At 39.4% G+C, this 19,002-nt stretch overlaps 1 protein-coding gene across 1 annotated transcript in view; it reads left to right on the top strand.

Annotated features, from left to right (window-relative positions):
- Positions 1 to 17,322, top strand: part of LOC137612410 (LHFPL tetraspan subfamily member 4 protein-like) — a 40,437-nt gene extending 23,115 nt beyond the window's left edge. The window contains exons 2-4 of the mRNA XM_068340918.1: positions 13,863 to 14,099; positions 16,303 to 16,319; positions 17,269 to 17,322. Coding sequence (XP_068197019.1) covers positions 13,863 to 14,099; positions 16,303 to 16,319; positions 17,269 to 17,322 — 308 coding nt within the window. The remainder of the gene's footprint in view (positions 1 to 13,862; positions 14,100 to 16,302; positions 16,320 to 17,268) is intronic.
- Positions 17,323 to 19,002: the final 1,680 nt, after the last annotated feature.

The raw sequence follows: 19,002 nt of genomic DNA, 5'->3' as shown, positions 1-19,002 counted from the left end.
GGTGTTCTCTTCACGGATGAATCTCAGTTTACATTGTTCAGGGCAGGTGGCAGACAGCGTGTGTGGCATCGTGTGGGTGAGCGCTTTGCTGATGTCAATGTTGTGGATTGAGTGGCCCATGGTGGTGGTGGGGTTATGGTATGGGCAGGCATCTGTTCTGGACGAAGAACACAGGTGCATTTTATTGATGGCATTTTGAATGCACAGAGATACCGTGATGAGATCCTGAGGCCCATTGTTGTGCCATACATCCATGAACATCACCTCATGTTTCAGCAAGATAATGCACGACCCCATGTTGCAAGGATCTGTACACAATTCTTGGAAGCTGAAAATGTCCCAGTTTTTGCATGGCCAGCATACTCACCGGACATGTCACCCATTGAGCATGTTTGGGATGTGCTTGACCGGCGTATACGACAGCGTGTACCAGTTCCCAGTATTATCCAGCAACTTCGCACAGCTATTGAAGAGGAGTGGACCAACATTCCACAGGCCACAATTGACAATCTGATAAACTCTATGCGAAGAAGATGTGTTGCACTGCATGAGGCAAATGGTGGTCACACTAGATACTGACTGGTTCTGAGTCCCCAGACCCTCAATACAGCAAAAAAACTGCACATTTCAGGGTGACCTTTTCTTGTGGGCACTATAGAGCATGATAGATAGATAGATAGATAGATAGATAGATAGATAGATAGATAGATAGATAGATAGATACTTACTTTAATAATCCCAGAGGAAATTGCACATTGAAAATCTTTCAGCGCTGAACAACAGGGGAAAAGTGGCTAAATAGGCCTCAGATACTCAGCCTGATGAAACTCAGGTGTGGATCAGACTCTGCCCACGAGCCCAGAACAGCCTCCTGCCACTCCCCAGAACTGCAGAGAGGGAGAGGGAGAGCAGAGCAGAGAAACATGACCAGAGCAAGAAACACAACCATAACAAATCCTGCTTTATGTGCCTTCAATTGCCCCTTGGGAACTTTTTTTTATTTATTGAATTAAAGAGGCAGGAACATACGGTGACCTATAAGAGTGGAGGTAGGAGCACACAGTTAGACTACATCATGTGTAGACGGAGGAGGTTAGTGACTGCAAAATAGTGATAGACGAGAGTGTAGCCAAACAGCATAGGATGGTGGGGTGTAGGATGACTCTGTGGTGAGGAAGATGAAGAGGGCAAAGGCAAAGCAGAAGACGAAATGGTGGAAGCTAAAAAAGGAAGAGTGTTGTATGACTTTTAGGAAGGAGTTAAGACAGGCTCTGGGTGGTCAGTAGGTGCTTCCAGATGACTGGACAACTACAGCTAATGTGATCAGGGAGACAAGTAGGAGAGTACTTGGTGTGTCATCTGGACGGAAAGTAGATAAGGAGACTTGGTGGTGGAATGAGGAGGTACAGGAGTGTATACAGAGAGAGAGGTTAGCTAAGAAGAAGTGGGACACTGAGAGGACTGAGGAGAGTAGACAAGAGTACAGGGAGATGCAGCGTAATGCGAAAGTAGAGGTGGCAAAGGCCAAACAAGGGGCTTATGATGACTTGTATGCTAGGTTGGACAGAAAGGAGGGAGGGACTGATCTATACTGGTTAGCAAGACAGAGAGACAGAGATGGGAAGGATGTGTAGCAGGTAGGGGGATTAAGGATAGGGATGGAAGTCTATTGACAGGTGCCAGTAGTGTGATGGGAAGATGGAAAGAGTACTTTGAGGAGTTGATGAACGAGGAAAATGAGAGAGAACATAGACTAGAAGAGGTGGCTGTTGTGGACCAGGAAGTAGCAAAGATGAGTCAGGATGAAGTGAGGAGGGCATTGAAGATGATGAAGAGTGGAAAGGCAGTCGGTCCTGATGATATACCTGTGGAGGTATGGAAGTGTCTAGAGAGGTGACAGTAGAGTTTCTGACTGGGTTGGTCAACAGGATCTTAGATAGTGAGAAGATGCCTGAGGAATGGAGGAGAAGTGTGCTGGTGCCCATTTTTAAGAGCAAGGGAGATGTGCAGAGTTGTGGCAACTACAGAGGAATAAAGCTGAAGAGCCATACAATGAAGTTATGAGAAAGAGTAGTGGAAGCTAGAGTAAGGGCAGACGTAAACATTTGTGAGCAGCAGTATGGTTACATGCCAAAAAAGAGTACCACAGATGCAGTATTTGCTTTGAGGATGTTGATAGAGAAGTACAGAGAAGGCCAAACGGAGCTGCATTGTGTTTTTGTAGATCTGGAGAAATCTTATGACAGGGTGCCCAGAGAGGAACTGTGGTATTGTATGAGGAAGTCTGGAGTGGCAGAGAAGTATGTTAGAGCGGTGCAGGACATGTATGAGGACTGTAAGACAGTGGTGAGGTGTGCTGTAGGTGTGACAGAGGAGCTCAAGGTGGAGGAGGGACTGCATCAGGGATCAGCTATGAGCCCCTTCTTGTTCGCTATGGTGAAGGACAGGCTGACAGACGAGGTTAGACCGGAATTTTCATGGACTATTATGTTTACAGATGACATTGTGATCTGTTGTGAGACCAGGGAACAGGTGGAGGAGAAGCTAGAGAGGTGGAGATTTGTCCTGGAAAGGAGAGATATGAAAGTTAGCCGCAGTAAGACAGAGTACATGTGTGTGAATGAGAGGGACCCAAGTGGAAGAGTGAGGTTACAGGGAGAAGAGATTAAGAAGGTGGAGGATTTTAAGTACTTAGGGTCAACAGTCCAGAGCAATGGAGAGTGTGGAAAAGAGGTGAAGAAGCGTGTCCAGGCAGGATGGAACGGGTGGAGGAAAGTGTCAGGTGTGATGTGTGACAGAAGAGTTTCAGCTAAAATGAAAAGAAAGGTGTACAAAAGTGTGGTGAGACCAGCAATGTTGTTTGGTCTAGAGCAGTGGTTCTTAACCTGATTTTGATCAAACCCTATAGGTTCAGTGAGTTGGTCTCAGGGGTTCGGCGGAGATGGAGGTCAAGAACTGCATCTGTAGTACTCTTTTTTGGCATGAAACCATACTGCTGCTCACAAATGTTCAGACAAAACACCTGACACATTGTGTCGGGTATTTTTGCCGAACGTGCACGAATCACTGTGTACATTTGACACATCGTGTCAAGTCGTGATGACACGCCCCCCTTAGCCATCACTGGCTGCAGGTGATCACGCTACATCGATTAGCCTACCTGTGCTACAGGGGATTTTGTGCACTCAGTAGTCGATTTATGCCTGTCATGATGGTACATCATCTGATTGTTTTCTTAATATTTTAGTTCATAGTAACTATGTTGAGCAAAAAAAGAAAGTGGTCGGACGAATATGTGCAAAGTGAATTTACATGTACAGCATAACGGAACGTGATGGGAGTCAGCGTTCTGCATGATTTGAATGTCAAGTTCAGCAACTCTAGTCTGGCACTGGCAAAAATAAAGGAACACTTCCTTAAGCTGCATGGAAAACAACAGAAACAGACTTTGCTCTGAAAATGACATCAGAGTAGCACTTGCCAAGGTGAAGCCACGCATATCTGGTCTCTCAATAACAGCAGAAGTCACACTGATTTGCAGGTAGGTAATTTAATGTGAGTTCATGCACTGTATGGCTAAGGGGGGCGTGTCAAGGTTTTGTCGTTTGAAAAAGCTGACATTAATGCACAATTCATTAAATGCATCAGTAAAACATATACTTATGTCTTAAATTTGAAAAAAAAATAAAAAATTTTTTTTACTTAAGAAGGATTCGGTGAGCATATGAAACCGGCAGGGTTACCTCCAACAAGGTTAAGAACCACTGGTCTAGAGACAGAGTCATTGAGGCAGAGCTGGAGGTAGCAGAGATGAAGATGCTGAGGTTCTCTTTGGGAGTGACCAGGATGGATAGTATCAAGATTGAGTACATCAGAGGGACAGCACATGTTAGAGGTTTTGGAGATAAAGTCAGAGACGCAAGACAGACGGTTTTGACATGTCCAGAGGAGAGATAAGTGCATATATTGGTAGAAGGATGCTGAGTTTTGAACTGCCAGGCAGGAGGCCTAGAGGAAGACAAAAGAGGATGTAGTGAAAGAGGACATGAAGATAGTTGGTGTGAGAGAAGAGGATGCAGAACACAAAGTTAGATGGAGGCAACTGATTCACTGTGGCGACCCCTGAAGGGAAAAGCCGAAAGAAAAGAAGAAGAATAACAGTAATAAAAGTATATTGATTTGTAAATCACATTTCATTCTTAAGAATCTTTTCTTTAGAGTACTAAATAATCTCCCCACCTATATATTTGAATAAGCTCACTTGAAAACCTCACGCTGTCACGCTTCCGGCATCTAACCAGAAGTTCAGACCGCTATCCGAGTTTGCTCCGGTCTTCACATTTGTCCATGTCTCTCACTTACGGAGTAGTTTTGGCTTCATCAAACATAGCAGTTTATATTTTTTGATAGTGATGGACTTCACGTTGTCGTGTGGGGAACCCCGATGCTTTATTCACAAGGACCAAACTCACAAAGCTGACATCTACGGGGATGGCAGGACTGTAACGCCAAAGCGGCCTTTGTCATTGCGTTCCTCCGTCCCACACACATGGAGCCGTTATGGCTGTGTCGGACACAACTTTTTGTTTTCCTGTGACAGTGAAGAAAAAAAAAAGCTTGACGTTATAGTTTTATCGTGTTTTATCATGGAATTTCCACAGGTTCCCGCTAGTGTATAATAAAATGTGAATATAATGCTGTTTGGGGGCGACAGTAGCTCACTCCACTCAGTCTTGGACTGGGGACCAGATGGTTGGTGGTTCAAGACCCGTGTAAATTTTGGAGTGTGAACTGACAGTGGAAGGTGTCAGTTCACCTAAGAGCACTGCCAAGGTGCCCTTGAGCAAGGCACCGTCTCCTTTATAAGTTGCTCATTGGAAGTGCACCATGAAGGAGCTGTTATAGGATATCATTTCAGTATGTGAATAACTTGGTTATTAATGTTCTATATTTTTGTTTTTTAATAAACTTTCAAGTACAAAACACGCTAGACATTCTATTGTCATGTTGCAGTAGATGTCCTCCTATGTTGATTATAAACATTTGTGTTTGTAGAATTAAAATTGTAAGGCAGGTTATGAGTTAGTTAATATTAAACAATATGGTTGAGCAGATACAGTGCAACTGTACAGTGCAACTGTAATTCACCTTATTAAAAGAAGAATGCATTTAAATTTGGATGAGTCTCGGAAAATAAACTTTGAAATTTGTTTAAAAAAATATTTTAATTGTAAAACCCGCTAGTATATATGTATATATACCAGCGAGAACCCGTGGAAATTCCACGAAAATACAATAATATCAGATTTCATACCAAACATATGAAAAGAATAAATAGCTACCTTGTTCTGTGGAGCTACGCTAGACTGCTAACATGGAGAGCGCCAGCTAAATAATAGCCAACTGATTTGCAGCCAAGCTTTTGCTGCAAAACAACGCATATTCCTTTACTTTACCATCTGAACAGTGATTTCTACATTTTTTTAGAGCATTAATAGTTGAAGTTTTTGACAATGTAACTTTCCAGAGTTGGAAACATCCTGTTGCGAGGGTTAGACACCTGGAACCAAAACCAGCAGGACATCCATTACAGTGCCAACGCCATCCTGACCTCCGTTGAATCTGTAATCTGGTGGAAAGACTATTCAAAATCATTCGTACAGAATAAGATCGAAGTAGGGATTCATAGTCTAATCGAATTCAACAGAGTCTGCAGCAGAAACACAACTGGATGGTCTGGTGATGTTTCCTTGTTGTTTTGGCAATAGATTGGTTGTTGATTACATACATGACCAAGGCTGGAAGGAAATTTAATAAACATGCAAAACAAAGTTTTGATTTAATCCTTTTTGGTTGAGTTTTGCCCATTTTTTTGACGACGGTACGATAGTATTTAGAAAAATGTTCACCCCCTCCTGTTCGCAAACGGACGGACGTCACAAATATAAGAGTTTCCTTTCCATTGTGTAAACGGCCATACATTTTGTATACCCCACATTCATTGGCTCTGGCTAAGTAGTACTTAGCCCACCAGTGGTGGGCGCTCAGGGCCAGCAAGGCCTTCTCTGCTGGTCTAACATAACCAGAAATCATGATATTTATGATAAAAGTTAATCTAAATGCATTTTAAGTTAATTAATGTTATGTTAATCTTAATGCAGTTTCTTTAAATAAACATTCAAATATTCGTGTAAATATATAATTATACATTGGGATATAATATGACATAGGCCAACACTGGGTCAGTGTTCTTTTTTTAGGTTAGAGAGGTTTTATCCAATCAGAATTCAGCTAGCTTGTGTTGCCAGGTTGAATAAAATTTGCCCAGGGCCTTCAGAATCTAGAATGCTGGTCTCCCTGCACTGTGAGTGAATGAGAACATATAGTTAATAGACAGATGTGATAGCCAATCAGATCATGAGTTGGCGAGGCTAATGCCTTCTGGCTGGCCTCACATTCACCTGACATGTACGTGTTCTGTGATTGGATACTCACTCTGAGAAGGCGGCGCTATGCAGACGCTATGAGTCGCACATTTGAAGAGAAGCTCTAGTGAGACGAGGGACCAATCTCTGAAGGAGCTAACCTGTTCTCGCTAACGTGAACTAGCTAATCTGTTCCCAGCTAACGGAGTGCTCTTGAGTAAAGAAAGGAGTATAGATTTTGTGTTTAAATAAGCTGTTTGGACAGCTGTTTCTGTGAGTACAAGCATTTCATTTATATAAGTTTTCATATTTAATGTTCTTGTAATTCAATTTCATTTATATCAAATCAATTGTAGCAAAATAAAATTACAAATATACTAAAAAAAAAAGTCTTGCCCTCTGCGATGCGTGTAAATAATGTGGTGCACTTACGAAACTGTGATTGTAGTGGAAATTCACAAAGAGACGTGTTTCCCTGCTGGAAAATAGCCTGTTTTATACATGATAGAGGTGATGCAACATCTAGTAGTATGTTAATATATGTCTGTATTTAGTTTCTCTAGCTGTGGTGTCATAAATGATGGTCATTTCAGTCTGTTTTGCAGTGACATGCGGGGTTCTTCTGTGCGAGTGACAATAAAAGGAGTGGGGCTGACGCCGGTTTTTGTCCCATTTGAGAGAAATTATAAAAACCTCAGTCCTGAACGCTACATACTGTAGGTGGCAGTGGTGGGAGCAGTTTAAAGTATTATGGGTTGTATTTATTCACATTTGACTAAGGAGAACATCACTGGAGGCCTAGTTGTGAAATGTACGGCCCAACACTGATTATAATTGTACATTTGCCTTGTGGTTTTCGTCAAAAACTCATACTGTAAAACAGACAACAGTCAAGCTAATTTTTTTTCTTTCTAGTCAGATAAGGGCCTAGTAATGCCCTTTTCTCCTGCAATCTGAGGGTTACCTTTTAATATTTGTCGTAGTATTTCATTAGTTTTTTTCATTTTAGTCCGGCTTTAGTGTGGGGATAAAAACAGTTTCTCCAGTTCCTCACAGGTATCAGAAAAGCTTCTCCTTCTGAGAAAATGCTGTTGAAGCCACCTGAAAACACAGCTTTGTTAAAACAGAAAGAGCAAGGTACGAGGACTAGGTGTCATTACCTACCACACTGTTTTCTTTTATTATTATTTTTATTATTATCATTATCTCCCCACCTATATATTTGAATAAGCCACTTGAAAACCTCACGGTGTCACATTTTAACTCCACCCACTACCTCCCAACCAATCACAGCGCATCTTCCAGAAGGAATCACGTGAACAATACTGCGTAAAGCATCGGCCAGCAAGACTTTTTGTTGCGGTTACATCTTTCGTCCACACGACAAAGAAGACATCTGGGACAAAAACACCTGCGAAAGTCAAGTTATTTGAAAATGCTGGGTCTGCGTTGTCTTGTGGACGCTGTAACGCTGTAACTGAAACTTTTTCTATCCGGGGGGCGCCTCCCTACGGCGACAACCGCTGTGACGTTAGTGTGTGTGACCCGTGTCCACGTGTACACACAGAATGGACAGAGTTAAAGCCGACTATTTTCTGACGTATAACAGCTCCACGTCAAAGATGCATTGATAAACATGCTTGACAGTTGGACATTTATTTGTCTGTTTCTTTCTCTATGAGTCATAAAAAATATATATTTATTCATTCATTCATTCATTCATTCATTCACATTCCTTGTCAAAGATGCCCATGCCAGTTCTGAGTCACACCGAGATGCGCTGTCTGCTGGTGGGAGAACTCTATGGTGGGTTGGCTTGGTTTATAATACCAATACATTTATGTTAGCAGTGTACCGTAGCATAGCTCCATAGAACAAGGTAGCTATTTATTATTTTCATATGTTTGGTATGAAGCCTGATATTATTATTTTATTGTGGAATTTCCATTATTATTATTATTATTAGTTGTTGTTGTTCAGCTGCTTAGCACATGCACATGTTGCTAATAGTTTCATAACTCTTATGTCATCATTTTGACTGTCTTGAATTAAATGATCTGTTTGACATGTAGGTAAAAAACCCCTCAAAATATTACATAAGTGTATAGGTTCAGGTGCTATGAATCAATTATTTGTAGCATACTTTCAAATTTTGGGATCACAAACATGTCAACGTTTTGTTTTGTTTTTTTTCAAACATTCTTCTTCTATTCAAACTGATTGTTTTTATCAGATATGGAAATATGATTCATCTGTAAGTGACATATCTTCCAATCCTTTGGTGAGCCTGGAGCATCAATATTTTCATCCTAACCCACATCTTTCCATGGCAAAGGCAGAAAATAACATTTTTCAAAAAAATCAAAGTGCTAATCAACAATGCCTGATCAAACTGGATTGTTTGTCAGATTTGTTTGACAAAATGACAGACATAATTGAGACTGCATTATATCCTCCTTGATTATGTTGAAGGATAAAAAGTAACAATAGAAAATAATGTATCTGAAAACTGATGTTGTGAAGCAGTAGCCATCTAACTTCTTTTTCATACAAACTGTTTTACCCTTCCATTCTTTATCTCCCTCCTTTTTCTTTCCTTTCCCCATGTGATTGATTCCTCCCCTGGCCTCCTTCGAAGGTCCTCCCCTCTGACTCCATAATTGAACAACTTCAAAGGGCTTTCCTTTGGTTATGCAAAGTTGGGTTTACTCTTAGCCCATTGATGGCAATCTTTATACTGACGTTAAGGCCGTCGCAGAGGAGAAAAAATGTGGACTGACTTGGCCATTAATGTTTCATGCTTTCTTTCAGCAATACTCTAAATATCCTGTTTTCTGAAATAAATCTATTTCAGAATAACTTATCTTCCAACTTATTGTTGTACTTGGTGTTAAACATGTGAATGGCAGTTAGTTATCTGTGAAGGGAAAAAAGTGTAATAATCAGTAATCATGATGCAAATGGATGCATTTCAGAATCTATACTAATTCAGCACTTTCTGCATTTCTTGTCACTATTGTCAGCTCAGCCATGATTACTTTCACATTAAACATGCTGTAAATGAATTTAAAAAATAAAACTCTGACAAATGCATCAGCTAAGTTGTTAAACACACCTACCCAATGAGTCATTGACATGTGGATTGAATTTCCACTTGTGTAAACGAGTTTACATCTTGTTATAGATATGAAAACCACAGCTACCCAAACATCTCAGTCCATCTCATGAGTTCAGAGAAGATTTGATTTTTAAAAAGAAGATTTTTTATATTTTATAATTTTACACAGTAAGAAAAGTGCTAAAGTGCTTCAAAGTACAAAAAAAAAACATACATAAAAATAAATACAATTTAAAAATCATTGTATTACATCAAGAAATTTGCAAATGTAAGTTGATCATCAACTAAAGTGCAAAAGATATTTTTTGGCACCAGATGTTCCTGAAGCTGTTCAAGTCTTTTTTCATTTTATAAAAACCAAACTCTAGTTGTAAACAATATCCGATGTTGCAACAAAAAACTGCTTCTTGAAGTATATTGTTTTTAATCTCCCTCTTTCTGGTCACATAAGTTACAAGTTTAACTTCACCTGAAATGAAATTTAAAAGCTGCCACTTTTTTTGATTTGCTTTGTTGTACACAGCATCATAAATACAATTTCTGATATTAAAACTTTCACTGCACAAAACAAAAACATTTGTTAAGAGTGAAGAGCACTGCAAGTGTCTTAAACTCACTAAAAACATGAAAAAAACCGTCTCATACAGGAGACAGAAGGGACACTGGCTTGACACGGCAGGGTTAAAAACAGATAAAAGCATTAGAACCGATGTCACCATGTAAAATTCTCCACTGGAGGTCGCCTGTTTTTTTCTTGAGGGTCTGGTCCATTCCCCATCATCCTGCTGGTCCAGGCAGTGGGTGTTCTGTGATGTACAGTACATGCTTTGTGAGCGTACTGTTGGCTACAGAAAGAGGAGACTCTTGGATGATTACATTCTATTAGATTGACAGCATAACTGTAAAAAAACACTGTGATGAGTCACAAAATATATTTTGACAGTAAGGGATATATCAAGCTGGTAGTCGTGAATAATGCTTGTGGTGACAAGTGCATTATGCTATTATGTTTAAAAATTAATCACTAGTACTAACTCCTTACCACAGAAAATAATGACATGTTTTGACCAATCAAATTATTGAAGTGATTCTGCATCTGCTCTTTCAAAATGAAGCTCACACTTAATTTCGTTTTCATTCCAGGGGCGAAGCTTTCATCAGAAATCCATACAGAATGTTACGTGACAGTCATTATTCAGTTGCTGATTTGTATCATCCATTACGGTCATAAAAAAAACTAATAACATGATGATTTCCCCTGACAATCGCTTCCATTTACTTTGTCATTACAATTAGTGTATTATCATCATAAAATGCATTCTCCTACCATCTTCTCATTACACTTGGAATCATTTTGACAGAGTAGTTTCATTGTCTAATGTTGCACATCCCAACTTGAAACGAGACTCTTCACATTTACATGGCGGTCTGTTTTACATTAGACATGGTGTCTAATCATATATCCTGCCTCATCCACTGTTTTGAGGTCACTTCACACCATTTTCTCAGGATGGATGGTTAGTAGATGAAACAGCGGTGTTCAGAAGGAATCACTAATGTGACCGGGTTCAACCATTTGACTAACGGACTTAAACTCATATGCCTCCCCTTTAGATCCGGCAAGCACTCAATTCTTTCCCAGTTCTGCCCTTCACTTATGCTTGGTCTGGAAGGTCTTGTTGGGTTTCTCTGTCTATTAAAGTGCTTTGAAATGTCTGCTGATGTGATTAAGTGCTGTATAAATAAAGGTTGGTTGATTGATTGATTGATTGATTGATTGATTGATTGCATATCAGTCATGGGCTAAATGATACATAAATCATGTTCATTGTCAGATGTATCATATAAAAAACGTTATCTTAAATCCTCTTCAGAAAGACAAGGACGACCTGTGTCATAAAGCACATTTCAGAGAGTGAGGAGAAAATAATCAAAGCTCCAAGAGATTCTGGTGATAATATGATGTCACTATGGAAATTAGTAAAAAAGAAAAACAGATAGAAAAAAAAAAAAAAAGAATACTGCTTTTCCCCCCAGAATATTTTGCCAAATTTCTAATATAACCTAAAAAATAACTGGTTCTTGAGTTGTCCCACCAGTGACCAGCATGCTCAGCTGCCAGTCCGACACTTTTAAATGTATCATTGTGTTGGGATATATTATGACATATAATACTGTATCCAATGTATCAATAATGGAAGTTATTGTGTAGATGGCAATAGAGCATGCATAGGTTTGTATCTCCCGGTAGTGCAATGAAGTAGTTGTTGATTGTTAACTCTTTGATGTCAGAATCAGAACCTTTTATTATTCCCTGAGGGAGAAATTGCTTTTCTTTACAGTATACCCACAGATACCCACAGACACTACTTCAACAAACACACAACTCAAACTAAGGTCTTTCTTTTGAGGATGTATTGATAATATAGTTAATATGTCTCTAATGTGTACCGTAAATCCTGATCCATGTTTGGGCAGGGATAAAGATGTCCACCATATATGTTCCTCCTCTCACAGTGGAACCCACTACTTTGCTTGCAGGCGCTCAGGTGCAGACTGAATACTATTTAAACAGTGCTAGTAAACAAAGAATATGGCATAATCAGCTCCCTAGGCTCACTTTGATGAATGAGCAGAGGTATAAAAAGTCTAAAATACTACCGTTGTTGTTGCAGCATTGTAACTTCATGTATGGACTTCGCAAAGTTCCTTTGTGGGGGTTTTCATCCAATTACTAGATATACAGTACATATATTTGGTATGTGTTTGGGCATGCAATGCGTGTGTTTTTGTTTGTGTGTGTGTGTGTGTGTGTGTGTGTGTGTGTGTGTGTGTGTGTGTGTGTGTGTGTGTGTGTGTGTGTGTGTGTGTGTGTGTGTGTGTGTGTGTGTGTGTGGGTGGGTGGGTGTGTGCGTGTACGTGTACGTGTGAACTTTGTGATTTGAATTCACGCAGCCATACACTCATTTGTCTCCAGGTAAATAATGGATAGGGTGCATTATCCCATTCATTTACTGTCCCATAGCCAATCGCTCCACATTGGAGAAAATGTCTAGCAGTAAGAGTTGTTAGTTTTGCAACACCCAACAGCACCTTGAAGTTTTTACGTCTCTATTTTTTATTAATTTAGCCAGGTAGCTAGCACATGGGCTAGGTGATGTCAGTATATTTCAATTGGCATCTGTTGGCTTAAAAAGTTCTTGGTAGGAGATTATTACATATCATCATGTTTTTTGAATTTGCATAGATCTCCAGTCCTTAATACCTCTGACATGGAGGTAACTTCCACAAAAGCTGTTGCATGGTAGGTGTTCATCACAGAGATGGATGAGGAAGAGCTTATTACATACACATACATTACATATTTGCTTACAAATTAAAGGTGTCCCACAGGGCCATTTACGAGCAGCCACAAATCCGACAAAGATTTAAAGAAGTAAACTTGTTGGGAGAAATGAGCATGTGTAAGACAGGGTGCCAAGAAAATTTAGAGTTGAAGCAGTTGACAGGGATATGTCAGTGATTTTCTTTCCACTCGACAGGACCCGAAGGCATCCTCTTAATTATTAATTTTTTTCTAACATTTCACAATAAATTTTTTACAGATGTGTAGTTGTCAAGGTTGGTAATACATGGTGATCAAAAACTTATCCAATGGAATACAAAACAGCTTTTTCCATCTGACAATTTTCCTGGTTGGATTCAATATCTAGATCTGTGTTCATGGTGAAAGAAACTACATACCAGTTTTGTATACACTGCAAAAAGGAACGGAAGTTTCAGTGAGAAGAAGCATTCGGAAAGGTTTCTCAGGCTTGGTGGAGTTGGTGGTCCTTGAATGGCCCTACATTATTATTACTAAAAACAGTGCAGTCTGAGGTTTGTGTTACAGCAAACACTGGTTTTAACCATCTCATAACACAATCTCATAGCACAACACAAAGCTTCAATTCAGGATAAAGTACTTTCCAGCTTAGATGTACTTCTAGTGTTAAAACATGTCAAAACTACAACATCACTGCTGTACATTATGATTTATATGAAGTTCTCTGGTTCTGCACAGCCAGTCTTTAATGGGTTAATTAGTTCCTTGGATTATTTTAGATGGAAAAGCCACCCATCTGTGGGCTTCCATAAGACAACACGAGGGCTGAGTAAAACAGAATAAAATATGACAAATGGTAGACAATCCCAATCACTACGATGGAACCCATACTTATAATTATATTCAACCTCTTCCCTCTTCTCCCTCTTTTTCATTGCCCACTCCATATTTTATTCTGAAATTATCTTCCCTCCTCTTCTTTGGCCCCCTTCAGGAGTGTGCCTGGTGCTGGGTTGTATGATCTTCCCTGACGGGTGGGACGCCGAGGTGATCCGGGACATGTGTGGGGAGCATACAGGGAAATACTCCCTGGGAGATTGCTCTGTACGCTGGGCCTATATGCTGGCCATCATGGGCATTCTGGATGCCCTCATTCTCTCTTTCCTGGCTTTTGTCCTGGGTAACCGACAGACGGACTTCTACCTAGATGACCTGCAGACGGACAACAAAGGTAAGTAAAGTAGCAGTGAAAACACTACCGCTTTAAATTTTTCTATTCTACATATATACATTAAAATAAATGTTTTTATTTGTCATCATACAAATGGTACAACAAAAATACAAGGTTAGATGGAGAGCTGGTCCTGGTCTGCTGCAACCTGGGTGCGCCACCAGTATGGGCCAACATGACCTAATATTCCTTAGAAGCATTTTTTTCCTAATGATGGGGGTGAAACCGGAGAACACCAACCTCGGAGAGAACATGCAAACTCTTCACAGAAAGAAATGCTGGGGTTTGAACCCATGACCTTTTTGCAACAGTGCTAACCACTATGCCACCGTGCCACCTACCATGTATCCAAATAAGGAGAGCATTGATTTTGCATAGGTTAAGTTAACAAAAATTAACAATTTTATTATTTCAGTAGACAAACTTACTTTAATCGGGCATTGATCAACATCATTCATTGTAAAACCCTGACTCTGGTTGCAAATGTGCTACATGAATGAACATGTTAACAATCATTAATTAACAAATCATTCACAAATAGTGAGATAGATAATGCATTTTATATCACCATGTTTTATCAACATATGCAGTAATTGAACATTTAGACATGTTACGGTCGTGTAGTTCAACAGCAGTATTTCACATAGGGTGTCACTACAGCCTTTCCCAGCTGATCAAAAAGACAATGTTACACATTCTTTGCTTTAAGGTGGTACAATCACAGTATCAACTTCTTTAAATTGTAAAGGAGCATCAAATATTTCTGTGGAAACCAAGACATACAGTATATTATCTTGTAAGACGCATATGTTGCAATGATTCATACAATATCAACTTAAATAATACCACTGTAGGATATAGGATGACATGATCGGCCAAAAGACAATCTGTGTCTCGCTGAAACATTACCTGATAGTTAAAGATCAATCATGAAGAAAATAAAAATAAAAACAGAAGCTTTATTGGCCGTTATGCAATCATACAACAAAATTACGAGGTCAGATGGAGAGTTTGTCAGACTGCTGCCACTGTGGGCCAACATAACCTAATGTTCCTTAGATGCATGTTTTTCATGATTATGGGGGGAAACCGGAGTGCCCGGAGAAAACCCATTCAGACAAGGAGAGAACATGCAAACTACACAGGAAGGCCCTGTTGGAATTGCTGGGGTTTTGGACCCATGACCTTCTTGCTGTGAGGCAACAGTGCTAACCACTATAGCACAGTGCCACCTGCAGAATCATGTAGATCAGGTCATGCTATCAGAGCTCATCCCTCTGACTGAACTCGCTGTGAAAACAGACTGTGCTACACACTGCTGGGGTTCCAAAATGTGGAAGAAAGAAAAAAGAAGAGGTTTATTAAGGCAGTAATATTTCTGACGAAAGAGAGGACAGCTTGACTCACTTTTGCATGCTGCAATATGAACACGTACAAATCCAATAATTGTATTTAATTTCTTCCTGAATTGGATAAAGTAAACGAAAAGTATTAAAAGTCAAAAAGAAACTAACCAAATTAAATTAGCATTTTTATTTCACAAGCGTTTAAAACCACGAAAAAATGAGTGAAAGATACGGTTGAAATCAATTAAAAAGAAAACCCCTTATGTACACCAACACAAAAAGAAATGGAGTGAAACCAAAAGAAAAGACAGCAAGATCTGTATCGTGAGACAAAGTATACTGTGAGAGATATAGAAACAGATATGGAGCTGAGAGGAAGAGAATGAGAGATAAAGTGACATAAGATGTCTCGGTTCTCCATGACGGTCTCCATGGCAACTGGAGATATTGCAGAGTGTGGGTGTGTCTTTCAGTTCTTATCTGATTAACCTCACTCAGAGTCTCAGTCATTTTACATATTAAATGCATCCAGTGTTTCAGCAGCCATGTAGAAACAAAAGTCCTGTTGGCTTCCTTATGTCAGCGAATACAAAGAACCTACAGCCAGGACAGTGTCCGCATGATTCAACAGCAGAAGAACAAGTTTTTTGTTTTTTTTTACTAAGAAACCATCTTACAATATTAGATGAGAAATAATTTATGAAAAGATATTTAGTGAATAAAAACAGATTTGGTTTTCAAAATAAAACTCACCTTCAGTATTAAGATATACTGATCATATTCAAATAAGGTGATTTGTTTAAATATGATCTTTTATTTCATTGCTGTACATTTACACCTTTGTTTTTTTGTTACAGATTTTGCTGTGTCAAGGGTAAGTGACTTTTGTGTTATACATTTCACATATGTTGTATTTGAGACATACATTTACTTGGACCTATTAAACGTGTGCATTTAGACGAATGTATAACAATGCAGTTACAATTTTATACCATAAACCAGTATGTTTCTTGTTGTAGTTTGAGCAGATGATTGGAATTGAAAAATATTGCTATTAAAAGCACAAGCCCCCAGCTTGTACTCATGACAAAATTACTGAGAAGTATAAACAAATTAGTAATGATTCATAAATATTCCAAGGAACTAATGAATAACTTCATACATTCATTCATTCATCTTCTTATCTGCTTCTTCTGCTTTTGCGGGTCACGGGGGTTTCTTGAGCCTATCCCAGCAGACTTATTTAAGAATCTTCATTTGTGTTGGGATTTGTTCTGTCGATCAAGCTCTAAATACAAAAGTTCCTATATTTGTGAAAAAATGCCGTCCAGCAGCAGCCTGTCTTTGGTATTAATGGTCTTTTGGGGGCGGTAGTAGCTCAGTCCACAAAGTCTTGGACTGGGGACCAAAGGGTCGCCGGTTGAAGACCAACGTGGACCAACAATTTTGGAGTGTGAACTGGCATTTGAAGAGTTGCCAGTTTACCTCCAGAGCTCTTCTGAGGTGCTCTTGAGAAAGGCAGGGCCCCCCAAGAACTTACGGCCCCCTTGTGTGTGCGTGTGTATGCTTGTGTACAGGGGCCTGTACATACAGTATATACATTCTTCTTCCTCTTCCTCTTCTTCTTCTTCGTCAGACTTTATTCAAGAGTTTGTCTCCTGTATGAGTGGCCTTGATGACATCACTCAAGCTAATTCCTGAACCCAACTAAGCTCCTCGGAGCCACAATAAAAAGTACTCCCCCAACCAGGAAAATAAATTTTGCTTAATGTTTGGTCAGATTATTTATTTTCTATGGACTGAGAAAATTGTGTTTCTTTCAGATTGAGGTTCGGGACAGAAGAGAGCCGAGGTATGGGGTTCAGCGTCTTCACTGAGGACAACAATAGCACTGGACAACATCTGCCCTTCTCCTCTCTTCTTTCTCTTCTCTCCAATGTTCAGGATATCACCTAATCTCAATGCAGACATCGAGTGTATAGGATTCTGTAAAATAAAAATAAAAAAACAGCGAAATACACACAACTATATTTTGGAAAAAAATTATACAAGGTTGTACAGCGCATTTAAGAATTAACTTTCTCAACAAATACCTTTATGATAAAAAAAAAATAAAAATCTGTATTTACATCTTTATTTGTGTGACCGATCCGTAAGATGAAGAACCGTTAGGTCCAACAAGGCTTTTGATGATTTATTGAAAATCCTGCTACTTAAGAAGTTTGAGTTTGTGTGTTGTGTACATTAATAGCTTCAAAAAGCAGATTATTGATACTCCTTGTGCAGTGATGGAGTCAACACAGTGGCAAATTTATCATTTGCATACACAACACTTCAACAGGGAACTGTAATGGCTCTTCATCTAAGGACTTTCAAATATGAGAAATTTAAAGGGGTACCCCATTGCAGCTTTACAGAACCTCAACATCTCTGGGAGATTCTCTACTGTACATACATAACAATGTATATAACATTGCTGCTGACAAAAACAGCTGACAACAAGACCTCATTTGATTCTATTGCATTCAAGTATAGTATTTCTACCCTTGGTTTCAGTGTTCCTCAACTGGAAGAGCACTGGAGTGTACAAAACCATGTCCTTTATATTACTCCACAGTACTGATTTGATGGGCTTAGATAACAGGAAATATAATAAGGATTCATCTGGATGTCCCACAGAAAAAGCAAGAACAGTTAATTAAATTTGCAGTTAATGATCATAATTTGTTTGACAAAGAAAAAAGACCCATGCATTGCCTGGACCACAAAATCTAAAATATTTCACAATACAGTTTACAGTAGAAACTCTAATAGCTGAACTGACCAGCAGATGTCAAAGTCCAACTGAGAGGTGTTTTCAATCCTCTCCAATGATTTCTCCAGTGTGCAGTTTACGCCAGTTCATGGGTCCAGCATACAGAGATCAGTTTACTCTACATATGTCTTAAGACTGTGTGAATATGGCTGCATGAGTCAGCCTTCTCTCAGAGGGAAACCCCAAGTGCTGCATTGTCTTAAGGTGATGTCACTTAAACGCCTCTTTGAATAGGCAGCGGTGCCTGTATTTGTGATAAGGATCATAAGAGGGGCAAAAGCACAGCAATTTATCTCCCAAAAGGAAGAAAAAACCTCTGAAATAGTACAAAATCATGTCAAAATGTCACCTCTGCATTCATATCAGTCAGTAGAATACACTGTGACTTGGTGTCCTACTGTTCTTCCATGTAAGACATCAAATTTTATGTAACAATTGGCAGGACAACATTGTAGAAATGCTCAGATCTATTTCTCCACAGGCATCACCCCATTACAAATAGTAAAGTAGCCTAAAGGTAGTCAACTGAAATACACTGGGCCTCATGCAGGTTTTAAACTGGCACTAGGCTCATAGTACAGCAAAAACCTCCAATGTGCCTGAGCAATCGTACATATCTGTGTAACTTAACTAGTCCATGCTCGACCCAGACAGAGTTTTGTTAAAATTGATTCAGTTGTTTTGTGTAGTTAGCGAGAAAAATGTTTTTAAAAAAAGAAAAGAAAAATCATATCTGCCCCTG

Source organism: Antennarius striatus, chromosome 2 (assembly GCF_040054535.1).
Source record: "Antennarius striatus isolate MH-2024 chromosome 2, ASM4005453v1, whole genome shotgun sequence".
NCBI lineage: Eukaryota > Metazoa > Chordata > Actinopteri > Lophiiformes > Antennariidae > Antennarius > Antennarius striatus.
The sequence above is the reverse complement of the archived record's forward strand: the minus strand, read 5'-3'. Positions and strand labels throughout refer to the sequence as shown.